Source organism: Moschus berezovskii, chromosome 20 (genome assembly GCF_049115385.1).
Source record: "Moschus berezovskii isolate FMDL1 chromosome 20, NW_MosBer_1.0, whole genome shotgun sequence".
Taxonomy (NCBI): domain Eukaryota; kingdom Metazoa; phylum Chordata; class Mammalia; order Artiodactyla; family Moschidae; genus Moschus; species Moschus berezovskii.
This window is the reverse complement of record NC_142479.1, coordinates 66,155,885-66,183,490: the sequence shown is the minus strand read 5'-3', so window position 1 is coordinate 66,183,490 and position 27,606 is coordinate 66,155,885. Positions and strand designations below refer to the sequence as shown.

At 53.1% G+C, this 27,606-nt stretch overlaps 1 protein-coding gene across 1 annotated transcript in view; it reads left to right on the top strand.

Moving 5' to 3' along the window:
* Positions 1-27,606, top strand: part of MGAT5B (alpha-1,6-mannosylglycoprotein 6-beta-N-acetylglucosaminyltransferase B) — a 70,989-nt gene that overhangs the window by 8,579 nt on the left and 34,804 nt on the right. The window contains exons 3-8 of the mRNA XM_055408491.2: positions 5,005-5,152; positions 16,858-16,973; positions 17,472-17,545; positions 18,525-18,695; positions 19,424-19,588; positions 20,279-20,448. Of these exons, the coding sequence (XP_055264466.2) occupies positions 5,005-5,152; positions 16,858-16,973; positions 17,472-17,545; positions 18,525-18,695; positions 19,424-19,588; positions 20,279-20,448 (844 nt within the window). The remainder of the gene's footprint in view (positions 1-5,004; positions 5,153-16,857; positions 16,974-17,471; positions 17,546-18,524; positions 18,696-19,423; positions 19,589-20,278; positions 20,449-27,606) is intronic.

Genomic DNA, 27,606 nt, shown 5'->3' with positions numbered 1-27,606 from the left:
AGGATTTGAACCTGGGGAATATCAGAGGCACAGTGCCTTGCTCTGTAGCTGTCTCGGGCCCAGGATCTCAGTGCTAACGTGGCTTCTCTTCTCAGAGGCTGGCGATGGGTGGGTGTGCCAGGGCCTGCCCTTGTCCCCCACGCTGCCCAGAGCTCCCGTGGCCTCAGCTGGCTTCCTCAGCGGCCGTGCGCAGTGAGACAAATGTGCGCCCTTCTCCAGCTGCACGAACACCAAGTCGCGGCTCCCATGCCGAGTGCTGGGAGGCCTCTTCCATCTGGCGTGGTGGGGGCGCCTTCAGTTTTCAGGAACCAGCAGGAAAGGGTGGGGGTGGGGAGGAGAAAGGGGACAAGGGCGGACGGGAGGGAGAAAAATAGAGCACACACCCCGAGAGGGGATGGGGCCTCAGTGGGTGAGGAAGCACCCTTGTCTGTAAACGTGAGGCCCCTTCATATCTCTCAGCATTGTGCCTTTCCTTATTGATATGGAAATATGGAGGGAACATGTGTGACTTCTGAGATGTGTCGCCAGGGACCTCACATTAAATACATTTCAATTTAGCAGATGCTGAGAGCAGGGGGGTGACTCGGGGCAAGATGCATCGGGAACCTGCTCTGCCTGCCGTCCCGGCCGGCGGTATCCAGGGAGCAGGAGCATGTCACATGGCAGGGCCTGCCCGTCCAACTGACTGTTTGCTTGGCCTGTTTCCCTCCTGGGACCTGCCCCCGGCCTCGTGCTTAGTGCCCTGGAGCTCCTCGGGAAGTGATGGCTGGGGAGCTTCTGGAGGCCTGAACCATCTGTAGATGCTCAGAGTAGATGCTCGAGCCCCAGGTGCTGGGAGGGTATCTTGTGGTCTCCGCCCAGTCTGATGGAGGTGGCCTTCAGACTCATCCAAGAGGGGACTCTGTCTCCTTAGAGCCAGTTTAAAAGCCCTCTGGTCTTCTGGAGTCACTCTGTTGACATTTTTTTTTTTTTTTGTGGCCATGCTGCGTGGCATGCTGAATCTTAGCTGCCCGACCAGGGATCAAACCCGTGTCCCCTGCAGCAGCAGCACAGAGTCCTAACCATTGGATCACCAAGGAGGTCCTCTGTTGACAATTTTAAAGAAGGATGTCTTCATCTTTCATATGAAGGCAATCCAGAACCCTCAGGTATCTCCAAGGACTCTAGGGGGCTCATGTCTGTCTCCCTGGACACCTCTGGCTCTGATCTGCTTCTACTGAATTATCCTCCTGGGTGTCTCCCCACCTGCCGCCTCTGTGTCTCCCACATTGACCTATTGGGAAGGACACCCCTTACCCCCAAACTCTCACACATGGATTGGGGGGATTTGGGGGTGGGGGCTCAGACCACTGCTCAGCACAATGAGCAGATGACAATTCTCTCTTGGACCCCTGCCTCTCAGAGCCCCCCAAAACCCTTCCCCACGGTCATCCCTTTGGCATTGGAGCATGCCCCGTCCTGTCCAGCCCCTCTGAGCCATCGTCCTGCCTTCTGCCCACATCCCCAGGCTTTGCCCTCGCTCCTGGTCCCCCAGGCTGGGCCGGGAAACTCCAGTCTGCCTAGTGGAATATGCAGAGTCATTTCTCTTTCTCTCTGTCTCATTGCTCTGGGCATCAAGACGATGCTCTGGCCCACCCAGGGCTTTAGCAAAACAAAGCAGAGCTCTCTCCCTAAGGAGATTCTGCAGGCTTTTATAGGAACACATCTTTTCTTTCCCATTACCTCCATTTCTCTGGAGGCAGCTAGGGGGGAGAGATGGAATAGGTGTCCCAGCCTCTAGACCCTTGGGTCTCAGTAAGTCAGACCCTCGCGTTTTACTGGAGGGGACACTGAGGTCCAGAGAAGGCAAGTGACCTGTCCCCTCCCCCCACCGTACAGGGGGCTGAGCAGGTCTGGAGTCAAGGCCTCTCCTGGGACCTGGTGCTGCCCCCAGGCTTGGTCCAGCTCTGTCTGGCTCTTTTGACCCTTGCAGTTACTGGCGCCATCAGCTGTTTTGCAGCTTTTGTAATGGGGTGGGGCAGGGTAGGCATTGTCAGTGAGATCTTGGGAGGGGTGCAGACAGTGAGCTCAGAGGGGAAAAGGACACTTGGGATGAGCCTGGAGAGAGGGCAGCAGTGTGACAGGGCAGGTGGCAGGCCTGAGGCATTGCAGGGAACACCACACGGCCCCAGGAGCTGTGACGTGGCTCAATACTGCTGGAGTGCTGTGTCTGCAGGTTCCAGCTGCCGCCCAAGCTCTGTGGTCCAGTCGGGCCTGAGTGCACAGCCTCAGATAACAGGCTCTGGCTTGAGAGTGTTCCCAGCCGTGGTCTCACTTTCCAGTTTTCATCTGACTCCTTTGGGGAAGGGGCCACTCCAGCCCCCGCTTGAGCGATCAGGGCAGCCCAGGGAGGCCAGCCAGGTCGTGCACTGCACAATTCCAGGATGTCCATCGGGTAACCCTGAACATGGGTGGCTCCCATGGGCCTGTGCAAAGCAGCTCCAGGTTCAGTCATCTGATGGGCTCCTATTTTTCCAGCTGAAATGATGGAAACTCCCCTCTTGCTTTACTCTGTGCTCCAAGCGCTGGTTGAAAGTGAGGGATTGCATTTGGACGACAGGCTTGGATGGGAGGTCTCTGGATGAGAGTACGTTCAAAGAGTCAACTGTCCCCAACTCTGTGGAGTTGAAAGAGAGAAGGAGCTATTTATATCTTGCTTGCTGAGGGACTAACTGATTGAGGCCATGAGTGAGAGGGGAGGGGCTGAGTGGTGGGAGAGACCTCACTTTGCTTCATCAAACACTACAGTGAAATTTGCTGATCCCAGTGGAAAAATCCACCCAGTTTTCTGAGACGGGAAGGTGGGGAGACCATTAGCCCTTTTAGCTACTCAGGTGGGGAGGAGTGGAGACTGTTTCCTTCCTTCTTTCTGAGGCCCAGTTTTTCCAGCACCCAGCCCCTCCTCTGCTCCCCCCACCCTTCCCCCATCATTCATGCTCTCTCTTTTCTTTGGAGCCAGGGACTGAGGCTCTTTGAGTAACCTGCAGCCCCCAGCCCCCCAAGGCCTCCCTTCTAGGCTCAGGCCGGCTCAGCAAGCAGGGGCACCCAGCCAGAAGGTGACTTGGTATGAGAAGGTGGCCGCAGGCACTGGAATGGGCCTGGCACCAGAGGATACAGGGACAGGCGCAGTGGAAATGTCTCAAGTAGCCTGGGTGGCAGCTAGCCTCTCTAGGTCCCCCTTTGGCTCAGTCCCAAGCATGGAGCAGAGGAGACTGGCCCCTTCCTGACCCTCCTCCCTACTCAACTTCTTGTCTCTGCCTCTGGTTCCCTGTGGCTGGCTGTGATCCCTCTTGCCTGCATCCTGGCACCTTGAACTTGGGTTGCAGATGAGACCTAATGTTTATTGCCTTGAATTGGGGACCCTGAGGCTGAGAATATTACGATGATACCCTTGGCCACATGGCTCCTTGAGGGGTTGCTGTCAGAGGCAGGTGAGAGCCCAGGTGTCCACCCCAGCCCTCTGAGTCCACCAGGCCCCGACCCTGGCTTTCTTGAGAAGCAGATGCTAAAGGTGCCCAGCCCTCAAAGAGTCCCGTCACATGCTGGAGCTGACACTGCCACCCCATGGAAAGTACCAGATCATGGCTGTCCTGGGGAGCAGCCCTCAAGCAGTGACTAGCAGGAGGTGGTGTATACATGCTTGGTCCCCTTGCCCCCGCAGGGAGAGAACTGTGAGGCTGCTTCTGCACCAGCTGGTTTCCCCAGGGTGATGACATGCCCTCTCTGGTCTGTCTCCCCTTCCCTGGCTCACTTCTCCATAATGACCTGCCCTCAAACCTTTATCTGGGGGGTCTGATTCTGGGGATCCCCTCCCAAGGTGCCCCCTGACAACCCGACCCCCACCAGCAGCCTAGGGAATCCCTGGGAGCATCTGGGTCTCTAGGGACCCAGGTCAGTTGGTAACAGAGATTCAGAGCCTGGCCGCTAAGGTTTGCAGGCAGCCTTGGTGGGGGCTGTCATGCCTGGAACCGAGTACCGATGGTTGGTTTGGAGGGGCCATTTAAAACCTTCACAAAATTTAATTAAAAAGGAAGGTGAGGGCTGTTGTCCCATGCTGACACGTGTGGTGCTAATGATCAGGAATGATTAGATGGGACATTGTGGGAAGTCTCAGGCTGGTTAATGAGATCTTGGTTGAAGCACCTCATTTTCATTTAATTTTATTCTTCACGAGGTCTCCTGGCCCCTCAACCCTGGAGTTGATCTCTGGAAACCCAAAGGCTGGCTTGAGAGGACAAATTCATGCTGGTTTTCTAGAATGGGGTCTGGGGGAGTGGATGGGAAAGGGAGGTGGCCAGGGCCCCCACCCCTTTGAACACAGGCTCACAGCCTCTCCTATGCATCTGAGTCACGTGAGGAGTAAGCAGAATACAGTCTGGGGCCCGAGGCCCTAGAGATCTGAATCAGCAGATCTACACGAGGGCCCAGGAATCTAGATTTCACCTGGCCGGGAGGTTCAGCTGTGGCTGGATGGTTGACCATACTTTTAGAAACCCTGATCCACAAGTTCTGTCTGGAACTTGTTGTTAAGAGTCTTTGGGGTTCCTGTCCCACTACTGGGCCTTCCCTGTCATCTCACAGGCCTGAGAGTATGTCTACAGTTCAATTTTGCAGGAGATGAAAACCGAGGCTCAGAGAGGTTAAAAGATTATCCCAGTGTCACACAGCTGGTAGGGAGCAAGGTGGGCCCAGGGCTCTCTGGATCCCTGTCTTGCAGGGGTCGGGGGGTGGGGTGGGCAGGCTCACTCTCCTGGCTCCTTCTCTTTCTTTTTTGTAAAAAATTTGTTTATTTAAATTGGGGGATAATTACAATATTGTGATGGTTTTTGCCATACATCCCTCCTCTTTCTGAGAAGAAGGGAGTGGGGCTGGGGTCTGAGCCACCCCCGACCAGACACCATGTGTTCTCAGGTGGCCCCGGGGTTGCCTGAGCCATGCCTGACTGTGCCCACCCTCTGCCCGCAGTGATGGGTGGGCCAGAGTCCCGTGGTGTCCTCCGCAAGATGAGTGACCTGCTGGAGCTGATGGTGAAGCGCATGGACACACTGGCCAGACTGGAGAACAGCAGTGAGCTGCACCGGGCTGCCGGCGAGGGGCGTTTTGCCGTGGACAGGTGAGGGGGACCCAGGAGTGGGAGGGGCTCCTGGAGTGGGGGAGGGGCGCCTGGAATCGGGGAGGAGTGGTACCCGCTATACCGGGGATGGGGCCGGGGATACCGCCTCAGAATGCATTTTACACACACACACGTACACACAGTAAATGCACAGTGTGTCGTTTTTGCAAATCTTCCCTAAATGGCTTCCTGTTGTACGTCATTTGTGACAATTTTGAGCTCTGTCCATGTTGACCTGCGTGTGTGACTGCATGGGATGCAATGACCCCAGTGATCGTCTGGGCCTGGGCCACCTGTGCAAGAATTGCCTGGTTTATGAATTCTAAATATTCCCCTGCTGAGGCCACAATATGCAGAGTTCCCCTAGGGTTTGTGCGGCAGCCCCACATGCTTCTGCCTGTCCCTGGGAACCCAGGTGGTGGTCTGAGGTGTGAGGTTCTCCTGATCCCCTGAGAATGAGGGGGCATGAAGCCAGGGCTGGCCTAGCTGGGAGTCCTGGCCTCCAGACTCAGATGTGGAGGAGACGAGGCTGTGACCCCACCCATCCTAGGGGACAGGCTGCACTTGACCTTTTCTTAATAGATACTGGGCTCTTGATGAGCTGGAGCTGCTCAGTATGTTCTGAAAGTGAAAGCGTTAGTCACTAAGTTGTGTCCGACCTTTGTGATCCCCTGGACTGTAGCCTGCCAGGCTCCTCTGTCCATGGGATTCTCTAGGCAAGAATACTGGAGTGCGTTGCCATTCGCATATCCACTGGACCATCCCAACCCAGGGGTTGAACCCAGGTCTCCTGCATTGCAGGCAGATTCTTCACCACCCAAGCCACCAGGGAAGCCCCAATGTGTCCTAACTGCTGAAAAATTAGTTTGAAACCCACACTTTTACACAATTTGGGAGAAGCTGTACCTCAGCCAATGTGATTTGCTAAAAGTCTTCTGCTGCTGAAAAATGTGTTTGAAATCCACACTTTTGGACAATTTGTGGGAAAAGCTATATCTCAGCCAATGTGTGGTATGTAAAAGCCAAAGACATTTCTGAAGTTTGGTGTTGGGTAAGATCAAAGGTGAGTGCTGGTCCTTGAGGGATCCCGGCCCGGGGAGCCTGAAGCACAGCCCACTCCTTCAGTCTGGTGGGGGATTCTCGGCCCCATAGGCTGCCTGGGCTGGACAGCTGGCGCTGGGTCCCTCCATCAGCAGACCTCTGTGATTGAATGTTCTGGCTGACCAGTCAGACTGGCCAATATCATCATCCCTGTCCTCATGAGGGCTTCCCTGGTGGCTCAGATGGTAAAGAATCCGCCTGCAATGTGGAAAACTTGGGTTTGATCCCGGGGTCGGGAAGATCCCCTGGAGGAGGGCACGGCAACCCACTCCAGTATTCTGGCCGGGAGAAGCCCCATGGACAGAGGAGCCTGGCGGGCTACAGTCCATGGAGTTGCGAAGAGCTGGACGTGACTCAGTGACTAAGCACAGCACGGTCCTCTTAATGCATGACATTTACTCACAGCTCACCTTATGGTGTTACTGCCGAGAGCGCATCAATCCCACAGTGCCTTACGGGGGGCTTTAATCCTAGAGAGAAGGAAACGGAGGCACAGAGGTGTTTAGGAACTTGCTCAAAGTGGTACAGCTGCTGAGGAGCTGGGCCTGGCTCAGGGCCCAGGTCAGCTGGCCCCACTGGAAGCCCACCTTTCTAAATATTCTAAATACCGAGCTCTTGGTGGCCGTTCATTAACTATGCAGTTTCTTGGGGGTCTGTTTTTATCCCTTTGAAAGATTTTTCATATCAATTAGTAATAATTCGCAGCTCAGGAGACACAAATCCTTCGTTAGACCTTTGCTCTGATTTTTTTTTTGTTTTGGGAAATGTAGGCATTAAAATTACATTACTGGACGCAGAGAACAAAGAGGGACAGGGCGGCGGGTAGGGAGGGGGATGAATTGGGAGACGGGGATTGACATGCATACACTGTTGATACTGGGTATAAAATAGATGACTAAGGAGGACCTGCTGTAAAGCACGGGGAGCTCTAGTCAATGTATTAATGATCTAAATAGGAAGGAAATCCAAAAGAGAGCAGGTGTAACTGGCTGGGTTTGTTTTACAGCAGAAACTGATACAACCCTGTAAGGCAACTATACTCCAATAAAAATTAATTAAAAAATAAATAAAGTTGCAGTTCCGGAGCCTGGGATTAAATGCAGCGGTGGTGTGAGGAGCTTGCCAGAGTGCCTGGCTCCTGGTGGGAGCTCTTCTTCCTTGGGAAGTCGGGGTCTCTGGTTACATGCTGTGGCTCTCCAGAGCCTGAGCAACTGACAGAAGAAACTAGAGATCTCTCTGCTCCTGAGATGCGTCTTGGCACCAACGAAGCGCCAGGCACTGCTCCCGGTGCAGGGGACACAGCAGGGAGCCTTGTCCCCATCCCTGCGGGGAAGACAGACAGTAACTGAGACAGAAAACTGAGATAATCTGGAGATCCTGAGCCGAGCCCTACGCGGGAGAGAGCAGATGACTGGGAAAGAGGCTATTCAGACAGGGTGGTCTGTCAAGGCCCATGGGGATGGGTGAAATGTGAGCTCAATTCTGAATGAGCGGGAGGATCCAGCCACGTGAGGAGCTGGGGGTAGAGAATTTGAGGTAGAGAGAACAGCAAGTGCAAAGGCCCTGGGGAAGGAGCAGGCTTGGTGTCTTTTAAAAAATGTATTTATGGATTTGGCTGCTCCAGGTCTTAGCTGCAGCATATGGGATCCACTTCCCTGACCAGGGGTCGGAGCCTGGGCCCCTGCATTGGGCGTGCGGAGTCTCAGTCACTGGGCCATCAGGGACGTCCCAAGTGTGGTGTCTTGAAGGAAAGAAACCAGCGTGAAGGTCCACCCGACAGCGCGTGGTGGGAGACAGCAGTGGGCAGGTGGCCTAGAGCTTTGTCAGTGATGGCAGGCAGCATTGGGACCCTATTCTTAGAGCTGAGGGATGTCTCTGGATGAGTGGGCTGTGAGAGGGGAAGAGAGCAGCTGGGGCAGAGACAGGTGGTGGTGGTTTAGTCACTGAGTCGAGTCCGACTCTGTGCGACCCCATGGACTGTAGCCCGCCAGGCTCCTCTGTCCATGGGATTCTCCAGGCAAGAATACTGGAGTGGGTTACCATGCCCTCCTCCAGGGGGCAGAGACGGGAGATGGAGACAAAGGTCCTGGGCACCCCTGGCCTCCCCCTGGGGTCTGAGGCCGCTTCTCCGTGTGCACAGCGTGACCCTCTCTGATGCTGCTGTGCCGCTCTGATTTAGCCCCTCGCCCCGCCTCTTAGCCTTTCCACTTTCCCGGCTGCCCCGGCTATGCTCCCCGCTGTCCAGGCTGCAGATCCAGCCTCTGTCCACACTGGTCTGCTCACCAGGGTGACAGCAGAGAGCCAAGTGCTCCTGGGCCGCCGGGCCTGCCTCCTGGTCCCAGGAGTGCTCCTGCCAGCACGTTCAGTGTCTCTCCGGCTTCTTCCCGTCCCAGCCCGCCCTCCCTCCCCTGCTCTGCCCTTCATCTCCACCCGCTCCAGCTTCATCCCAGGAAATAGCAACAATCCATCATGACCAGCAGAGCCCATCAAACCCCACAGGCAGAGCCATAAATTTCAGGGACACTGTTGCTTCTGGCTTCAGGGAGCGAAGTGGTGGGTGTGTCCAGGGCACGCGGAGGCTGCCTGCTCACCCTTCCCATGGGCACGAACACTGCAGTCCTCTTCCCACCCTGACCCCACTCCGGGTCGTCCAGCATGGAGCTGGCAGGTGAGAACCCTGCCGCCGCTGTGTTTCCAGCAAACTCTCAGTTATCTGCACTCGGATTTCTCACTTTGGAATTATCTGTGGCTTTAAAAAGAACAACCTCCACTGCCCCCCTTCTGCCCTTTGGAAGCTTCTCGGCTGTGCCTCCCACTCATGGCTGGTATATCCTTAGGGAAAGCAAATTCGCTTTATTCAGCCTAGGAAAACACAATTCAGGTTTATTTGCCGATTTATTGCAAATGGCATCGTATTATGTATCCTAAAACTAAATAGTGATCTCTGAATTTTCCATAAGGCCTCTCTGCAGTGGCAAAGACAGCCGAGATTTGAGGCTGTCTGCGTTTGAGCCAATCTGTATTTGTCGAGTGCCTACTGGGTGCAGGCTCTGGGCTGGGGTGTCAGGAATGGGTGGAGGAAACCCAGAAGACGGAAGTCAGAGTTCTTGTCCTCAAAGAGTGTCAGAACTCCTTAGGAAGAGGGAACCAGCAACCCATCCCTGTAGAGAAGGGACAGCAGCAAGGAAGACCTATCAGAATTATAGTCTGTGAGTAAAGTCCTGCTCAAAATTCTCCAAGCCAGGCTTCAGCAGTATGTGAACCGTGAACTTCCAGATGTTCAAGCAGGTTTTAGAAAAGGCAGAGGAACCAGAGATCAAATTGCCAACATCTGCTGGATCATGGAGAAAGCAAGAGAGTTCCAGAAAAACATCTATTTCTGCTTCATTGACTATGCCAAAGCCTTTGACTGTGTGGATCACAATAAACTGTGGAACATTCTGAAAGAGATGGGAATCCCAGACCACCTGACCTGCCTCTTGAGAAACGTGTATGCAGGTCAGGAAGCAACAGTTAGAACTGGACATGGAACAACAGACTGGTTCCAAATAGGAAAAGGAGTACGTCAGGGTTGTATATTGTCACCCTGCTTATTTAACTTATATGCAGACTACATCATGAGGAACGCTGGGCTGGAAGAAGCACAAGCTGGAATCAAGATTGCTGGGAGAAATATCAATAACCTCAGATATGCAGATGACACCACCCTTATGGCAGAAAGTGAAGAGGAACTAAAAAGCCTCTTGATGAAAGTGAAAGAGGAGAGTGAAAAACTTGGCTTGAAGCTCAACATTCAGAAAACGAAGATCATGGAATCTGGTCCCATCACTTCATGGGAAATAGATGGGGTAACAGTGGAAACAGTGTCAGACTTTATTTTTTTGGGCTCCAAAATCACTGCAGATGTTGATTGCAGCCATGAAATTAAAAGACACTTACTCCTTGGAAGGAAAGTTATGACCAACCTAGATAGCATGTTAAAAAGCAGAGACATTACTTTGCCAACCAAGGTCCGTCTAGTCAAGGCTATGGTTTTTCCCGTGGTCATGTATGGATGTGAGAGTTGGACTGTGAAGAAAGCTGATCGCCGAAGAATTGATGCTTTTGAACTGTGGTGCTGGAGAAGACTCTTGAGAGTCCCTTGGACTGCAAGGAGATCCAACCAGTCCATTCTAAAGGAGATCAATCCTGGGTGTTCACTGGAAGGATTGATGCTGAAGCTGAAACTCCAATACTTTGGCCACCTCATGCGACGAGTTGACTCACTGGAAAAGACTCTGATGCTGGGAAAGGTTGGGGGCGGGAGGAGAAGGGGATGACAGAGAATGAGATGGCTGGATGGCATCACCAACTCGATGGACATGAGTTTGAGTGAACTCCGGCAGTTGGTGATGGACAGGGAGGCCTGGCGTGCTGTGATTCATGGGGTCGCAGAGAGTCAGACACGACTGAGCGACTGAACTGAAATGAACTGAACTGAAGGACTTGAAGTTTAATTTTTTTCCCCCAATTTTTTAAAGCTTTATTTAAAAACTCAAAAATGCTCCTGAGGACTTCCCTGGTCATCCAGGGGCTAAGGCTCTGGGTTCCCAGAGCAGGGGGCCCAGGCTCTATCCCTAGCCAGGGAACTAGATCCCACATGCCCCTACTAAAGATCCCTCATGCCTCAGTGAAGATCAAGATCGAAGATCCTGTATGCCACTAACTAAGACCCGGCGCAGCCAGATAAATCAGTACATTAATAATAATAACAAAAAGCTTCTAGACATCTCGGCCGTCTCTGTGCTGGCGGGGCCAGGGGCCAGGAGTGTAGCTTCTCTGTGTGGGGGTGGGGTGTAGGACAGGGGATACTGCCGGTTAAGATGACTTGGGGCTCAGTTTTAAAAGACATGCCCCACTTCTCACAGGCCCTGTGCTGGGTCCAGCCTCTGGATTTGCCTCTTCCTAACACGACAGGTCTGGGAGTGTGTCTGGCCCCCTGGGCTGGGGGAAGCCGGACTGATACGGGGGTGGGGGAGATGTTGGTGACTGGTTGAGAAAGTCACTCCAGGTCAGACAGCTGTCAAATGTGACATAAATGCGAAGGGTTAAACATCCCTAACAGGGACAAAGATTCTCAGCATCCCACTGTATGCCATTTGTAAGACAGGCTTCAAAACCAGTGACTCAGAAATTAAAAATAAAAGGAAATGTATCCAGGACACACAAACGGAAAGAAAGTGGAGATGGCAATATTTATACCAAACAAAGCAGAATTTGAGGCAAAAGAACATGTAACAGAACAAATAATTCTCCTTCATTATTAATAACAATCCTACGCTTAAGGAACTGTTTAACTTATCAAATTGGGAAATATGTCTTAATTATAAGATTTTTATCATTGAGGATGCAGCCAGATAGACACATGTACTTTTAAGATACTTCAGTTCAGTTTAGTTCAGTTCAGTTCAGTCGCTCAGTCGTGTCTGACTCTCCGCGACCCCATGAATCACAGCACGCCAGGCCTCCCTGTCCATCACCAACTCCCGGAGTACACTCAAACTCATGTCCACAGAGTCGGTGATGCCATCCAGCCATCTCATTCTCCGTCGTCCCCTTCTCCTCCCGCCCCCAACCTTTCCCAGCATCAGAGTCTTCAGAGTCCTACTATTGGGACTTCCCTGGTGGTTCAGTGGTTAAGACTCTGAGAAATCCCAATGGAGGGGGCCCGGGGTTTGATCCCTGGTCAGGGAAACTAGACCCTACAGGCTGCAGCTAAAGATCCTGCCTGCTGCAATTAAGACCTGGCCTAGCCAAATAAATAAAAGAAATAAAAGTAAATATTAAAAAAGAAATCAGTGGGGAAAAGGTCAATATGGTATGGACTCACATGATGGAATAAAATGTAACCACTAAAAATACATTAAAAATATTTCATGGCTGGCAACGTATTTGTTCATCATACAGTCTAAGTAAAAGAGGCAAGAAGCAAGGCATATATAGCAGGATATCAGTGTGTCTTAAATAAACATGAGTGCGTACTAAGTTGCTTCAGTCGTGTCTGACTCTTTTGAGACCCCATGGACTATAATTCACCAGTTCCTCTGTCCATGGGATTCTCTAGGCAAGAATTTTGAAGTGGGTAGTCATGCCCTCCTCTAAGGTGTCTTCCCGATCCAGGGATCGAACCTGTGTCTCTCACATCTCCTGCATTGGCAGGCGGGTTCTTTACCACAAGTGCCACCTTGGGAAGCCCTAAATAAGACATATGAGATGTTAGAAAAGAAAATCCTCCAGGGAAGCCCTGGGCTCTGGGGTGGGGATGGGGGCTCTGTTCCCTATGGTCTGGCTTTGCCCCACCCATGGGGTACCAGTCCCTTCCCCAAGTGATGAAACTACAGTCCAACTCCAGCTCTGATCCTGTCAGCAGTGGGAAGACTGTCTGTCTGTCTGTCTATCCTGTCTTTCTAATACATACGTGTGCATGTATGTGTATATGTATTTCTCAGGGCAGGAGAGAAGCATCCTCTCTGCTCTTAACCAGGGAGGGGCAGGCAGGTCCTTGACCACGTGCTGGGAGCACTCTGATGGCATCAGACCTCTGATGGGAGTGAAGAGGGGAGAGCAGAGGAGGAGAGCAGTAAAAAAATGCAGGGAAGCCTGGACACCAGGAATGGGCTTTCCTGTGTTCCGTGCGGTGTGTGTGAGAGAGACAGACCCCTGGAGAGAACCCATCCTGTTCGCGGCGCTCGTGTTTCTGTGTAGCGTTTGTGTCTTGGTACATGTGTCTTCAGGCACCTGTGAACGTAAGTCTCTCTGTTTTAAAAGGAAAGCAATCAGTTTTATAATAAAATAACAACTCCCAGCAAGCACGCTGGCCAGCTGCGCAGAAATCAATATCTCATTAATTGAATGCAACCCTCATAAATCATGGGTGGAACTCAAAATTAAACCTCCTTCTTACGGCTTCCTGGAGCACTCGTGCTGGGGCCAGGGGACTGAGAACCGGAATCAGTAATGGCCTCATGAGGCTGGGAGGAGGGGCCGAGCCTCAGGGGGGCCTTCTGGGGACCTGGCCTGATGGGAGGTGATGCCTGGAGCCGGTGTCCTGGGGGGAAGTGGCTACCGGCTGGAGCCAGAGTTCCCTGCTCCGTTCTGGCCTCTGGCCCCTGGCTTTGGGTGGTGAAGGGGCAGAGGGTCCTGAGATCAGTGGGCGGCCTGTGGTGTTGGTTGCTTCTTCAGGGGACCCTGGGCCAGTGCTCAGAGGTTGGCCGCACCAGGGTCAGCCTTGGCGGGCGGCTGGCTCCAGGAAGCCACTTATGCCTGAGCATATTTAACCAATAGCAAAATTATATTTTATGACTGCATTGGCATAAAGATGCTTATAGTAACATTACATTTTAAAATCTTTTCCTGACCTACCATTTTTTCCTGATGCTCAGAGGAATGGAAACATTTTTGTGGCCCCCTAAAAGCACTGTGGGCCCTGACAGTGCGCCACCCTGGCCTGATGGAGAAGCCAGCCCTGCCACCACCGCAATCCCACGGTGACAACACTGTCAGCGGTGGGCAGCCGCACACCTTGTCCCCAATCCACCCCCCACCCCTTTCTTTTCCACGGAAGAGTTTCCCAGGTCACAGATGTGCTGTGGTTTGAAGTCTCACAACATCTACTTTTGTTGTCATTAAAAAAAAAACTTCCCAGGGAAAGAAGCCTAATCCTATATTATTTGAAAATAGAAAGTGCTGTGCAAATGCTAAGTCCAGTATAATAATAGTGACGCCAAGTAATTCTGTTTTGAACAAGTTGAACTTGTTAAATCAGACAGATGCCATCTGTGCTGTTTTAAAGCCCAGGCTGGTGATATGTTTTATGCAAAAAAAAAAGATGCTTATCGTATGAAAATTGCTGAATCTCCCCAAAAGTGAAGTGCTTTGCTCTGTAGTTAGACTTATGAGACTTCTTCTCAAGGATGGGGTGACTCCTGAAGGTAAGGAGTGAGAACGTCTCAAGCATTTATTGAGCACTTACTGTATACTGAGCCCTTGACAGTCAACTTCACGTATAATGCTTGCATTTCATCACTCTGTGAGGGAGCTGAAATTATTCAGACTTTGTATGAGCTAACCCCAGGGCTCAGAGAGGTTAGGTTACTTGCCCAAAGTCACACAGCTCTCCAGTGGAACCAGGATTTGAATCCAGGACCTCTGACTCTGAGGTCCTTTCTCAGTCCGATGCCTGCATGCTAAGTCACTTCAGTTGTGTTCGACTCTTTGTGACCCCATGAACTGTAGCTTGCCAGGCTCCTCCGTCCATGGGATTCTCCAGGTTAAGAATACTGGACTGGGTTGCCATGCCCCCCTCCAGAGGATCTTCCCGACCCAGGGATTGAACCCATGTCTCTTATGTATCCTGCATTGGCAGGTGGGTTCTTTACCACTAGTGCCACCTGGGAAGCCCTCCAATAAGTCTCCGAATAATGTGGACCTAGAAGTTTGAGGAGTCAACGGCTTCCCCCCAGCCCCCGTTGCTCCTCATCTCCCATGAAAGAAGCAGCAGGATGAAGCCTATGGATATGGTACCTATGGATATGATCTTGTTCAGAAATAGGGCTTTGGTAGATGCAGTCAAATTAAGATGAGGTCAGGGTGGGCCCTAATCCAGTGCCTGGTTCCTTTGAGAAGAGGAAATCTGGATGCACACAGAAGGAGGCCGAGGAAAGGCAGAACCTGGGGACTGCTGGTGCCCCCAGAAGCTAGGACAGGTGTCCCCAGAGCCCCCGGGAGGGGGCCAGCCTGCCGACAGCATGACTGCAGACTTCTGGTGCCCAGGGTGTGAGAGAGGACATCTGTCCTGCTCTAAGCCCCCAGTCTGAGGTCATTCGTTACAGCAGCCACAGGAAGTGAATGAAAGGCAATGCCATTTTCCAGGAGAGTTTGGAGAGCGTGGACTGGACTGCCTGTGTACGTGTGTACACACGAGTGTACATGTGTGCGCACAGGTGTGTGCGGAGGGCTCACCTCCCCCCTTCCTGCCACCTCTGCCTTTTGTCCCCACGCCCTTCCTCTCCTTAATGGAAAGTGGAGCAGGGAAGACTTCCCTGGTGCTCCAGTGGTTAAGAATCCGCCTTCCAGGGCTTCCCTGATGACTCAGTGGTAAAGAATCCACCTGCCAATACAAGAGACACAGGTTGGATCCCTGGTCCGGGAAGGTCCCATGTGCTGTGGAGCAACTAAGCCCGAGCACCACATCTACTGAGCCTGTGCTCTGGAGCCCAGGAGCCGCAACTGCTGAATCCCGTGCGCCATGGAGTCCGTGCTCCGCTAGAAGAGAAGCCGCTGCAGTGAGAAGTTAGAGCACAAGAACTGGAGAGGAGCCCCACTTGCTGCAACTAGAGGAAAAGCCTGTGTAGCAGTGAAGACCCAACACAGTCAAAACAAAGAGTCCGCTTTCCGATGCAGGGGGTGTGGGTTTGACCCCTGGCTGGGGAACTAAGATCCCACATGCCAAGGGGCAGCTCAGCCCACACACCACAGCCAAAGAAGCCTGAGCACCGCAATGCTGAGCCTGCGCTTCGCGGTGAGGACCCAGCACAGCCGAAGTTTTGAAAAAGGAAAATGTTGGGGGGCGGCCGGCCGAGGAGGGGCAGCCCTGTGCCTTGACTGGTGGGTGATGGGATTTGAAGATCCCAGAGGAGCCCAGGTTGGGAAAATCCTCCTTCGTGTAGCTCTTATTATGTGCGGCAAGGAAGACCCAGTCCTTGTAAAGGGATAAAGGGAGCTTAAAGTTGGCCTGCAAAGCCAGAGGAGGTGGTGAAAATCAAAGGGAATGGAATTACTGTCTTCAGAAAAAGGGAAGTGGCTTTCTGGAAGGGGGCCCCCAGAGCCCTCCTTGCCGCGAGCCCCACGTGCCAGCCGAGTGGAATCTGTCTCAATAGAAGTTTTTGCCGTGAGATGAGTACTGCATCTGATGTCTAATAAACTCCTCTGACAGGGGAGTGGTGATCAACACCAGGGAATAAATTCTCCAAAAATTAAGGCAGCACCGGTGTTGATGGTGAGTCGGAGGGCTGTGATGTTTATGGCAATGAACTCGTTTAGGGTCCTGGGAGAATTTATTCTTGGGAATCCAGCAATAATTTTACTAGAGGTTTTAGTAGTTGGCAAGTCCCCAGGCTACTTTGTGTGGAATTTATTTTGGCAAGATACAGCCCTCCCCGCCAGGAGAAAATAGAGAAAGAGACTCAGGACGGCTGGCTGAGCCCAGGAAAAGGGCCTCCATCACCTGGGGGTCCCCAAACACATCCCGTCCAGGCTCTTGAAGGGAATTCCTCTGCCCATGTCAGCCCAAGCACTGCCCTTGACCTGGTACCTGCAGGTGTGGGTTTTCCCAGAGGTGTGCCAGGTGGGCACGTTGATGGTTAGTTAGCGAGCTCCATCAGCCCGGGCTAAGACAACAGCGGCTTCATTTCCTGGCCTGACTATTGGTCACTGCATTTCCGTTCAGCGCAGGCTGGCGTTTGGGTGCTGGGGGCCCTGCAGTCCTTTGCAGGAAGGCTGGGCCCTCTTCCCCCTGCCTCTGGGAAGGCCATCACCGCAGGCTCACCCTGGCTTCTCCCTCTTAGGCTCTCTGCTGGGACTGGCCTCATGGAGAGGATCCAGGCCATCGCCCAGAACGTCTCGGACATCGCCGTGAAGGTGGACCAGATCCTGCGCCACAGCCTGCTCCTGCACAGCAAGGGTGGGGGCCGGGGGCACCTCGTGACCCCTAGGAGGACAGAGTACAGGGTGGTGGGATGTCTGGGGTGGGGCCTGATTTCTCCCCACAGCAGCTCCTCTGGCTCCTGGGGGCCCTGCGTCGGGCTCTCAGTGGGGTGACCCCGCCATCCCTTGGTGGCTCCTCCATTCCTCTGATGTGGGGAGCATCAGGCTGGGAAGCCCCCCTCAAAAAGTCGGGAGTACATTCAGATGTGTGCCTGAGGTCTACCCATCCAGAGAACTGGTCTTTAACCATTCAGGCCAGCTCCTCACTGGCCTGAATCGCCTAAGGAGGGTGGGCATGGTGGCAGAGGGGGAAACTCAGGCCCAGGCAACCCCTGCCAGGTGGCCTTTCAGGGAAGAAAACTCAGGTCAAGGGCAGTGTGTGCCCCACGCTTCCCTTACCCCCCGCCTTGTGCTTTCTCTGCCGGGCTCCTTCCAGGACCCAGGTCCTCAGCAAGCTGGCCTTCTCTCCCTGCAGTGTCTGAAGGCCGGCGGGACCAGTGTGAGGCACCCAGTGACCCCAAGTTCCCTGACTGCTCAGGGAAGGTGGAGGTGAGTCTTGGGGCTGAGGGGTGGGGGTGGGGGTGACCAGAAGAAGTGGGCCCCTCTGCGGGGGCCGTGTCCCACATTAGCTCTGGGGTTCTGCTAGCAGCAATATCTACCACCAAGGGGCTCTCTGCCTGGGCTCCGGACCCTTACACTGGCACTAGCTAGCAGAGGCCAACCTCAGAGGAACTACTTCTCTGCCTGGCCCACGAACTGAATTTCCCAGAATGGGTCATGTTTCGGGGTTTTCAGTACTGTCTTACAGCAGACAAGCTATTAAATATATGTATGCCACCCCCAGCAGTCTGATTCCTGACAATTTCACACAAGGAGTGGACCTCATTCTCTATCCCCATCCCTTCTAGCCCAGCTGGACTGAGAGAATCCCTCCCCGCTGCCCAGGGTGATCCCCCCCACCCCCGGCTGCATGGAGTCTGTCTATCTGGGGAGCCAGTTCACAGGCATAAAAGCCAGCCCCTCACTGGTGCTGAAATCCCTAAGAGTGGGGGCAGTGGCACTGCAGACCCTTTCTTGGGGGCCACGTGGGGGCCACTCTGGATGAGTCCCGCCCTGGCCGCAGCCCTGCGCCCTGACCTTGGCGTCAGCCGAACCCAGCTCTTGGCTGTGGATGCAGAACAAGTGATGAGGGACCCGCCAGGCCCGCAGCTGCTGCACCTCCACTGTTTGACCGCATGTGTCCTGACTGGGCCTCATTCCCGCAGGGTCCTTCTCTTTCTGGGCCTGGGGGATGGTGGTCCAGTCTGGCCTTCCCTGAGTTTCTCAGTGGCCAAGACACAGGGCTGGGTCCTAGGACCCTGGTCCAGTCTCTCTTCTCTGCTTCTGGCCTTGCTGCACCTTTAGGATGGGACCCAGGGACCCTCTCCTAGGGGACCTCGGGGTCCCCAAGGACATGCACGCAAGGGGGCCCTGAGGGTACACGAGGGACTGGCACTGGCTCGCTGGCCCAGGCTGGCCCTCTCCACAGTGGATGCGTGCCCGCTGGACTTCTGACCCTTGCTACGCCTTCTTCGGGGTGGACGGCACCGAGTGCTCCTTCCTAATCTACCTCAGTGAGGTCGAGTGGTTCTGCCCCCCGCTGCCCTGGAGGAACCAGACGGCCACCCGGAGGGCTCCCAAGCCCCTCCCCAAAGGCCAGGTAGGCGTGGCAGGTGGGCGGGTCACCTAGGGGCTGGTGGCTGGGTCGTGCTTGGGGGACAGCAGGGAACACTTTGCCCCCGGGTAAGATAAGGCCAGCTGGCTCTGCCTGGTGGGTGGGCTGGTCCCAGCCTGCGGGTGCCCGTCTTAACTCCTGTGGGATGCTGCAAAGCTGAAACTACTTGAGGGGCAGGCTGGGGCCCTGGAGGCACCTCCTTTAATGGACTGGAATAATAGTAATAATAGCTGTCACTCATTGAAGGCTTCCTGTGTGCCAGACACTTTATTTGTACTTAAATCTCGCAGCAGTCCTTACACAGTCGTATTTAACAGATGACAGATCTGAGGTCTGGAGAGCTGAGTTAACTTTGTTAAGGCATACGGATACTCTGGCTCCGCTGAAAGGCAGCCTGGCTTCTCTGCCCTTGGAGCCCCGGCTCTGACCACGACCTCACTGCCTCCTTGTCAGGGCTGGAATCCTGGGAACAGGTCACAGCTGACCCCCTCCTGAAGGGCCCAGGACCGGTGGCTGACTGAGCTGGTCTGGGATAGACGTGGCTGGGGAGTGAACGTTGCGGGGATGAGAGCAAGGCTCGTGACACTTAGAAAAGTGGGAGGAGCTAGAACAGACCCAAGCTCACAGGGAAGATGCCCTGGGTGGCGGGTGATGGTGGTGGTGTAGCTGCTGGCTGGAAGTTAGAGAACTGAGGTCTGGACCCCCTACTCCAGGCAGTTTTCCGGAGCAATCTGTCCCACCTCCTGGAGCTGATGGGCAGTGGGAAGGAATCGCTAATCTTCATGAAGAAACGCACCAAGCGGTTCGCAGTCCAGTGGGCACTGGCCGCCCAGCGCCTGGAGCAGAAACTGGGGGGCGTCCGGAGGGACCAGAAGCAGGTACCTCATCCTCTCAGTGCATTCAAGGAGCTGAGCTTAGTGAGCCCGGGGCCTCAGGCTGCCAGGGGCACCCTGGGTCTACCCTTAAAAGACTTTTGTTGTGTTTATTTGAATTTGAGCTGGAGTGGTGCAGCGGCAGAGTCCGGATAGATGCGGGTGTTGGTCCTGACCCTTTTCAAGTTTGGGGCAGAGTGACACCCTCTCCCCTTTAGGAGTCCTACATTCTGTGGACATCTCGTTCTTGCCAGGCAGAAAAGTCGTGTCATTTACCTGGAATGTTGGGAATAATGTAGCCTGTTTGGGGGAGTTCCTCGGCTCGTTGTTTCCTCCATCTGTCTGTCCATCCATCCGTCTGTGCAATAAATACCTACCTGACTGTCTCATTCACCCTGTTTATTTCTTTCAGAGTCCTTGTCATTTCATGAATTATCTCTTGTCTGTGCTTACTGTTGTCTGCCTCTCATCTGGAACATAAGCGCCTTGAGGGCAGGATGTGACCGTCCTGTTCACCCGTGTCTCCAGCGAGGTCACCCTGCCTCTTGGTCCCTCCGCTGTGCGCTGGTGCCAGAAAGCACAGCCGGGAGGGAGACCGTGTCTTCCGCTGGCCGGGTCTCCCTGGGGGTGGCTGGGCCAGGGGCTGCTGCTCCTCCAAGCTGACCCTCTGTGTCCCCCCACCCCCGACCCCACCAGATCCTTGTCCACATCGGCTTCCTGACGGAGGAGTCTGGGGACGTGTTCAGCCCGCGGGTGCTGAAGGGCGGGCCTCTGGGGGAGATGGTGCAGTGGGCAGACATCCTGGCTGCTCTCTATGTCCTGGGCCACGGCCTCCGAATCACAGTGTCCCTGAAGGAGCTGCAGAGGTGAGTGTGGGGCAGGGGAGGAAGGGGAGCCTGTCCCCCAGGAGCCCAGCTACTGTCAGATGGTGACATTCCCCATAGCTTTCTCCATCCACCTGCTCAGCCTGCCTTCCGCCCTGCCGTCCTTAGCTCTGATCCCCCATCATTCTGGGGGATGCACCGGGGAGCGTATTTGCTCAGTGCTGTTCAAACAGGGCCCTGTTCTCCGTCTTGGGCCTGAGGGGAGCCCTGTTGTTTGTGCTCAAGGACTGACAGATACGGTTTGTGGAGCTGAGCTGCGTCATCAGACAGGGTCCCCGCTGCTCCCATCCTGGGTGACTTGGTGCAGCCTCGGACTCCTCTTCTGGGGCTGGGCTTCTTTGTGGGGGCCAGGAAGACCCGGAAGGTGGAGAGGTGGGCCAGTGATGCCTACCCCTTCCAGTGCTTGCCTTTCCTGGGTCCCTCTGATGCTGTCGGAGGTGGGAGACTGGTGGTTAGAGGGGAGAGGATTGTGTGTGTGTGTATGATTAGGTTCAGTTTTAACCACTGTATTTGTGGGATATAGAAATACGTAAGATATTTCTTATTTTATCAATTAATATTTATTATATGATATTTGATACGTACAAAAATATATGTACCAGATGTCACAAAGCACAAGAATGAAGTGATCTATGCTCCTGCCACCCAGCTGCAGAATGAGAGTATTACCAGGACTCTTGTATTCACCTGGGGGTTCCTCTCACCCATCCCTCTCCCCTCGACCCCGCCCAGCCCTAGAGGAAACCTAGAACTTGGATTTTGTGTTTATCATTCTTTTGCTTTAAAAAATAAATTTGTTCTTTTGTTGTTGTTGTTTTACAAATTCATGTAGCAATAAACAATATGATTTAGTTTTTATTTTGGTTTAACTTGAGCTTTGTAAAAATTTTGCCTACTGATTGTGGCCTCCAAGATTTGTTTTCTTACTCATTATTAGATTTCCAAGATTCCTGCGCGTTGCTGCCTGTAGCTCTATGCCAGTCCTGTTCACTGCTGTATAATATTCCATCGTGTGACTGTACCACAGTTATTTATCAATTTTTCCTATCTGTGGACATTTCCCCATGTTTTCTCAAGGTATCTGGAATGACACTGTCTGTGGTGGACACTTTTGTACCTGTGCCCTGGTGTCCCTGGGTCAGCGTTTCTCTTGGGTATAGACTTGGGTGCACAACCGCTGGGACTCCAGGTGTCTAAAAATTCAGCCCGACAAGAAAATGCCAGTTGTTTTCGTAAGTGACCGCAGCAGTCGGGTCCTGCCATGCGTCGGTGCCCAGGGGCTGCATTCTTCCCCACACTTGGCGTTACCGGGCTTTCTCCCTGGGGGTGTGGAGGGGGTTGTGGTGCCTCGTTATGGTCTTAACTTTCCTTCCTTGACAACTGACGAGGTTGAGCCACTGGCCATGTGCTTGGCTTTCCTTATTTCCCCCTGATGAGATGCCCATTCATGTCATTGTCACTTTTCTGCTTTGCTGTTTATCTTTTCCTTACTGAGTTGTAGGAGTTCTTTATATATTATAGGTGTAAATCCTGTGTGAGTTATATATGTTTTAAAATCTCCCAGTCTAATTTCTGGCTTGTCTTTGTGATTTCTTTATGTCTTTTTTTTTTTTTTTAAGGAATGGAAGGTCTTAATTTTAATATATTCAAAGTTATCAAAACATTTTCTTTATGGCTTGAGATTTTGTGCTTGGCGAATTTCTATTCCTTTCACTGGCATTGAAATGAGACTGTCCTAATTTGTCTCAGGGTCTAACTAAGGAGACTTCCCAGGTGGCTCAGTGGTTGAGAATCTACCTGGCAGTGCAGGAGACACAAGAGATGCAGGTTTGATCCCTGAGTTGGGAAGATCCCCTGGAGGAGGAAATGGCAACTTGCTCCAATATTCTTGCTTGAAAAATCCCATGGACAGAGGAGCCTGAAGGGCTGCCGTCCATGGGGTCACAAAGAGTTGGACATGGCTGAATGACTGCGCACATAGCTAAGGAAGGCTCCTAAATTGTTTGCCTGCAAATTGACTTTTTTTCATCAGCCCTTGAACTTACTCTCTGGTGAGCCTGACCACCACCTGGATGGTCTGTTAGTTCTAGGTGTCTCTCTCTCTTTTCTTTTGTTTAATTGGCATTTTTGTCCTGACCACAAATGCTGATGCTCTGCAGCAGAAAAGCGTTGGAGAGAGGAGGATGCTGGCGGGGACCGAGCCATCGACAATACTCGGTCAACAGGGCCCAGGGAGCACTGGTCTTGAGCAGCTACTCAGAGTGAGGGATTCAGAGTCTGCCAGTGACTCAGGCTGTCAGAGAGAGTCAGGGGGAGAAGGAGGCTGAGACTGGGGTGTGCTGTGAGGCTACCAAATGACCTAGTAGTTTGAAGGTTTTCATCACCATGGCTTGAAATTCATCCCTCTGGAATCATCCTTTTAAGTTGATGTGCTTGTCTCCAGTAGGCTCAGGAAAGATGCAAAATCTTCAGAGAGGAATAGCATGTGTAAGTGTGGATGTGGAAGACGGTCTGCTTTGTAGGGGGAGAAGGTGACAGGGCCTGACAAAGGGGCTGCATAGTTGTGGCAGCATTTGGAAACACATCCCAGGTCGGGGGCAGCGAGTTCTGGGGGAGGAGGTGCCACTTGGAAACAGCAGCCCCACGCCGTCTGGTTGAATCACCTGAGTGGGAATAGGCTAGGTTGGGAGCTGTCCCGGAGGCTGGTGCTGAAGTGCCAAACTAGCTACCCAGGGCTGGGAGCGGGAACCAGCCGCACGCCCCCCACGCCGGCTCTCACCTTGTGGTATTTTGTTGTCAGACAAGCTGTTCCCATTGTGTGGGCCACTTCAGAGCTGGGTGTGCCCTCTCACTGCCCGCCAGCACGCACTGCTGCTCACCGCACTGAGCCCGCCCCTGCTCCCTCTGAACAGAGAGTTCGGGAGACACGTCTACACTGTGGAGCAGAACACTGCAGAAGCAGCTGACATTTGCAAATAATGAAAAGAGGCATTTCTTCTTGGCCTCAAAGCTTCCTATGGGAAACTCAGATGGGACAGGGGAAGAGGAGGAGGATAGAGAAAAGGGACCCGAGGTGCAGAAGTCAGAGAAATCTCAGACAACTTACGATGGCACAGCCAGTGCTGTGGGAAGCCAGACCTGCCTCAGGCAGAGCAGTAAGCAAGGGTTTGGGGACCCTTCTCCCCGGGTCAACAGAGACCCCAAGATGCAGGGGGAAGAATCCTGGGGGTGGGGACTGTCCAGAGCCTGCATCTCAGGCTCTGCCACACACAAGTCCCCTGCAAGTGTGGAACATCCTTCTATCCACACCACCAACACCTGGCTCCACCTCTAGGTTAGATGAATTCACTTTTATCAGCATTAGCTGGACTCCTCCCTTCTGACTGTGCATCTTCTGGGGCCAGAGAGGTGAGAACTTCCTTTCCTAACTGCTCCCTCAGGGAATGGGAAGGCTCCCTGCATTTGTGACAGCCCAACATCACACTTACAGAAGTGTCTTTGCGTGAGAGAGCAGCTATTTGACAAGTCTCCCTAAGAGGCAGGAATTTAAAACCCGTTTTATTCATTAATTTTATTATTTAGTTTTGGCTGCGTTGGGTCTTCGTTGCTGCATGTGGGCTTTCTCCAGCTGCAGCGAGCAGGGGCTGCTCTCTCGTTGCAGTGCACGGGGTTCTCACCGTGGCGATTTTTCTCGTTGTGGTGCATGGGCGCTAGGCTGCCCAGGCTTCAATCACTGGGGCATGTGGGCTCAGTAGTTGTGACACACAGGCTCTAGAGCATAGGCTCAATAGTCCTGGCTCATGGGCTTAGTTGCTCTGTGGTATGTGGGATCTTCCCAGGCCAGGGATGGAGCACGTGTCTCCTGTACTGGAATGTGGCTTCTTTGCCACTGAGCCACCAGGGAAGCCCAAGAGGCAGGACTTTTAACTCGGTTGTTCTGTTTCAGCCCCTGCTGGGATGTCTCCTCTTCCAACCTCGACCCTGAGTCCTTACCTGCCCAGAGTATTTCCTCCTCTTCTGACCACTCACTGGACCCGGCTGGAGCTGAGCCTGTGATCAGTGAGGTTGCCTATGTCCATCACAGGGCCAGAGCAGAGAAGATGGGGGTCACTGCACTTGGGGAGTCCTGAAAGTGAGGCCTTTGTGAAATATGCCCCTGCTGCCATTTTTTTCACTGCATATGTGCACCCTCCTGCATGCACGCATGCCCCTTGCACAACCACATGTGTACACCCTTGTATGTATGCACACCCCTACATGCACACACATGCACACCCCTCCATGAAGATGCATGCCTCCACACACATGCAAACACCCTTGCACATGGACATACACATACCTCTATATATGATATTCAGCCCATGGCACACTTGTGCATATCCATGCACACAGGTACACCCCCTTGCACACTGGTACACCCCCATGCACACACACACACCCCACAGAGGATCCACATTTTTCACATCCACCACTGTGTCACCCATGCAGATCTGAAGCTCCCTGGAGCAGGAGCTCTAGAGAGAGGCCACCCCATCTCCACTTTGCAGTTTGTTAAGTGGGCAGGCCCGAGGCGGTGCCCAGACAGCTCTGCCCTGGGCTCCCTGTAGGATGTAGGTGCCACAAAGGCTCTTGCTCAGATGGGGCAGAATTGTGTAAACAGCTTAGCTACCCAAGGGAACAGTCTCAGGAAGATTTTTTCTAAATCTGATACCAGGTTCAGTTTAAGACAACTGAAAGAATAAAAATTTAAAAAAGAAAACCTCCTTCCCCGGGAGACATAGTACAGTTATGTCTATAAAATTAACAGCCTCCACTGTGTTGAAATTCATTTCAGGTAGGAATTCTTAACCCTGGCTGTAGTGGAACTGCCTTGGAAACTTACCGGCCTTTGGGTATCTCGGTGTCTCTGATTTAATTGGTCTGGGGTGGGGCCGAGTATCAAGTTTTCAAAGCTCCCCTAGCGATCTATGATCTAATAAGCAGTGATGGTTGGGAATTAGAAAAGTTGAGGATGTGGCTTTTCGACGCCCCGTCCCCCACCTCCCAGTCTGTTTGGCAGGAGAGCTGTGCGGTTAGGATACTGCAGCGTGTGAATGGTTACCGAGGAACAGGCCTGGGGTAGGGGCTCAGTGCCCTAAAGGATTTGTGAAAAGATGTGTGAATTCCTCCTGAGCCTGCCTTTGCACACTTGCAAGCACCCGTGTTACCCCTTGGCTGCAGGGTAGGGGCCAAGTGGAGGAGGCAGTCCATGGAGGTACCCCCAGGGGTGGCCTGGGTAGTAGGGCCTCCTGGGACATTGTGTGAACCTGCTGACCTGGAATGTATTGGGTTGGCCAAACAGTTCCTTGGGGTTTTTCCGTAACATCTTATGGAAAATCCCTAATCGACTTTTTGGCCAACCCAACGCTTCATGCCACACCTTTTCCTGGATGTATGTTTTCCGGTGACAGTTGCTAGTTGGACCTAGCCTATGAGCTCCCCAAACTCATTCTCTGCCAGAACCACCCGAATGCTACATACATGAAGGCCTTTCCTTGAGTGGACGTTAACATACAGAGGTGATTTAGTTTGCTAGAGTTGTTGTAACGAAGTGCCACAGGTTGGGAGGTTTAAACAACTGAAGCGGGTAGTCTCCTGCTTCTGGATGCTGGAAGTCCGAGATCATGGCATTGGTAGGGTTGATTGGTTTGGAGGCTTTGAGCTTCTGTTGGTTGTCAGTGATCTTTGGTGTTGACTGGCTTGAGGAAACATCAGCTGCATCTTTGCCTTCTTCTGCACATGGCATTCTCTCTGCGCGTGTGTCTGGGTTCAGTGTCCCCCTTCGTATAAGGACACCAGTTGTATGAGATCAGGACCTACACTAATGACCTCATTTCAACTTGGTCACCTTTGTAAGAACCCTACCTCCAAATAAGGTCCCATTCTGAGCTTCTGGGGTTGGGACTCCAACATATGTTTGGTGGGAGGACAACACGGCAACCCGTAACAAGATGGTGACCGTTTGAACCTAAAAAGGGGTCATGGGCAGAGAGACCGCTGAACACAGGCATGGTGCTGCCGTGAGTTCTGCGGGAGGTGGGCTCATCCAGGGGTCCCGTCTCCCAGCCTGGCAGAGCCGTCCTACACAAGAGGCACCAGGGTCATGTGAAAATAGGTCAGCAGGGTGTGCAGATAATCCAAATTCAGAGAGTCACGGTTGGCTCCTGCCGCAGAAACGTCTCCCTGGGCTGGTGAAACGCCCCGCGTGGGGAAGGCAGCAGGATGAGGATGCTGCCCGTACATTTGTTGATTCACAGATGTTCGCGGCAGATGTCTTGGTCACTGACTCGACAACGAGGCTGGACAGACGAGCCGCTTTTCTCCGCTCCTCGTGTTTTGGTGTTTTAATTAACCGATGCGCTGGCATGATGTTTGGGGCAGTGCACGGCATCCACATCTGGTTTTGCTTCTGCAAGATGTTTCCAGGGTGACGGCAGTGGCGGCGGGTGGGGACAAGGGGCTCTGATCAGACTGCAGCTCGGGGACATCAGGCAGTCCTGCCCGCGCCCTGCACGTGCGGCGGGAGGAGACATGAAGCCAGAGCCCCCGTTGGCTGCATCTGAGACGTCCCCAGGGGTGTCCGGGTCCACGGTGGGCATTTTAAAACGAAGCCTTTCCCCTTCCCGCCTGCCCAGGATAGGCTGTGCTCATCCATTTTATTTGCATAATTTCAAGCATCATTAATAGTACATGGCATGAGGAAAAATGACTGAGCTCTTCCTCCCTCCATGAGTGAAATTGGGTTTAGTAGAAAATTAGTTGACTTAACTGGCAAATGATGAAAGCTTGAGAGGAGGATGTTTAAATAAGGAGGGCGAGGAGGGGAGATTCTTCGCTGTCAAGCACCGGCCCTGGTGGAAATAGGTCTCTTGGCCTTTCTGGTTGATCAATGTTTGTTCAAGGGAAATACTGGGGAGGGTCCCTGGAGAATGACGAAGGCAGGGACCACGTCCTGTTCTTTGTACTCAGCCCAGCTTGACCTAGCTGCAGCCAAAAAACCCTCTAAGCTGCCAGTCCCATCAGGCCTCAGGGTTGTTTTTTGTTTTTTAATATTTCTTTGGCTGCACTAGATTTTGGTTGTGGCATGCTGACTTTGTTGCG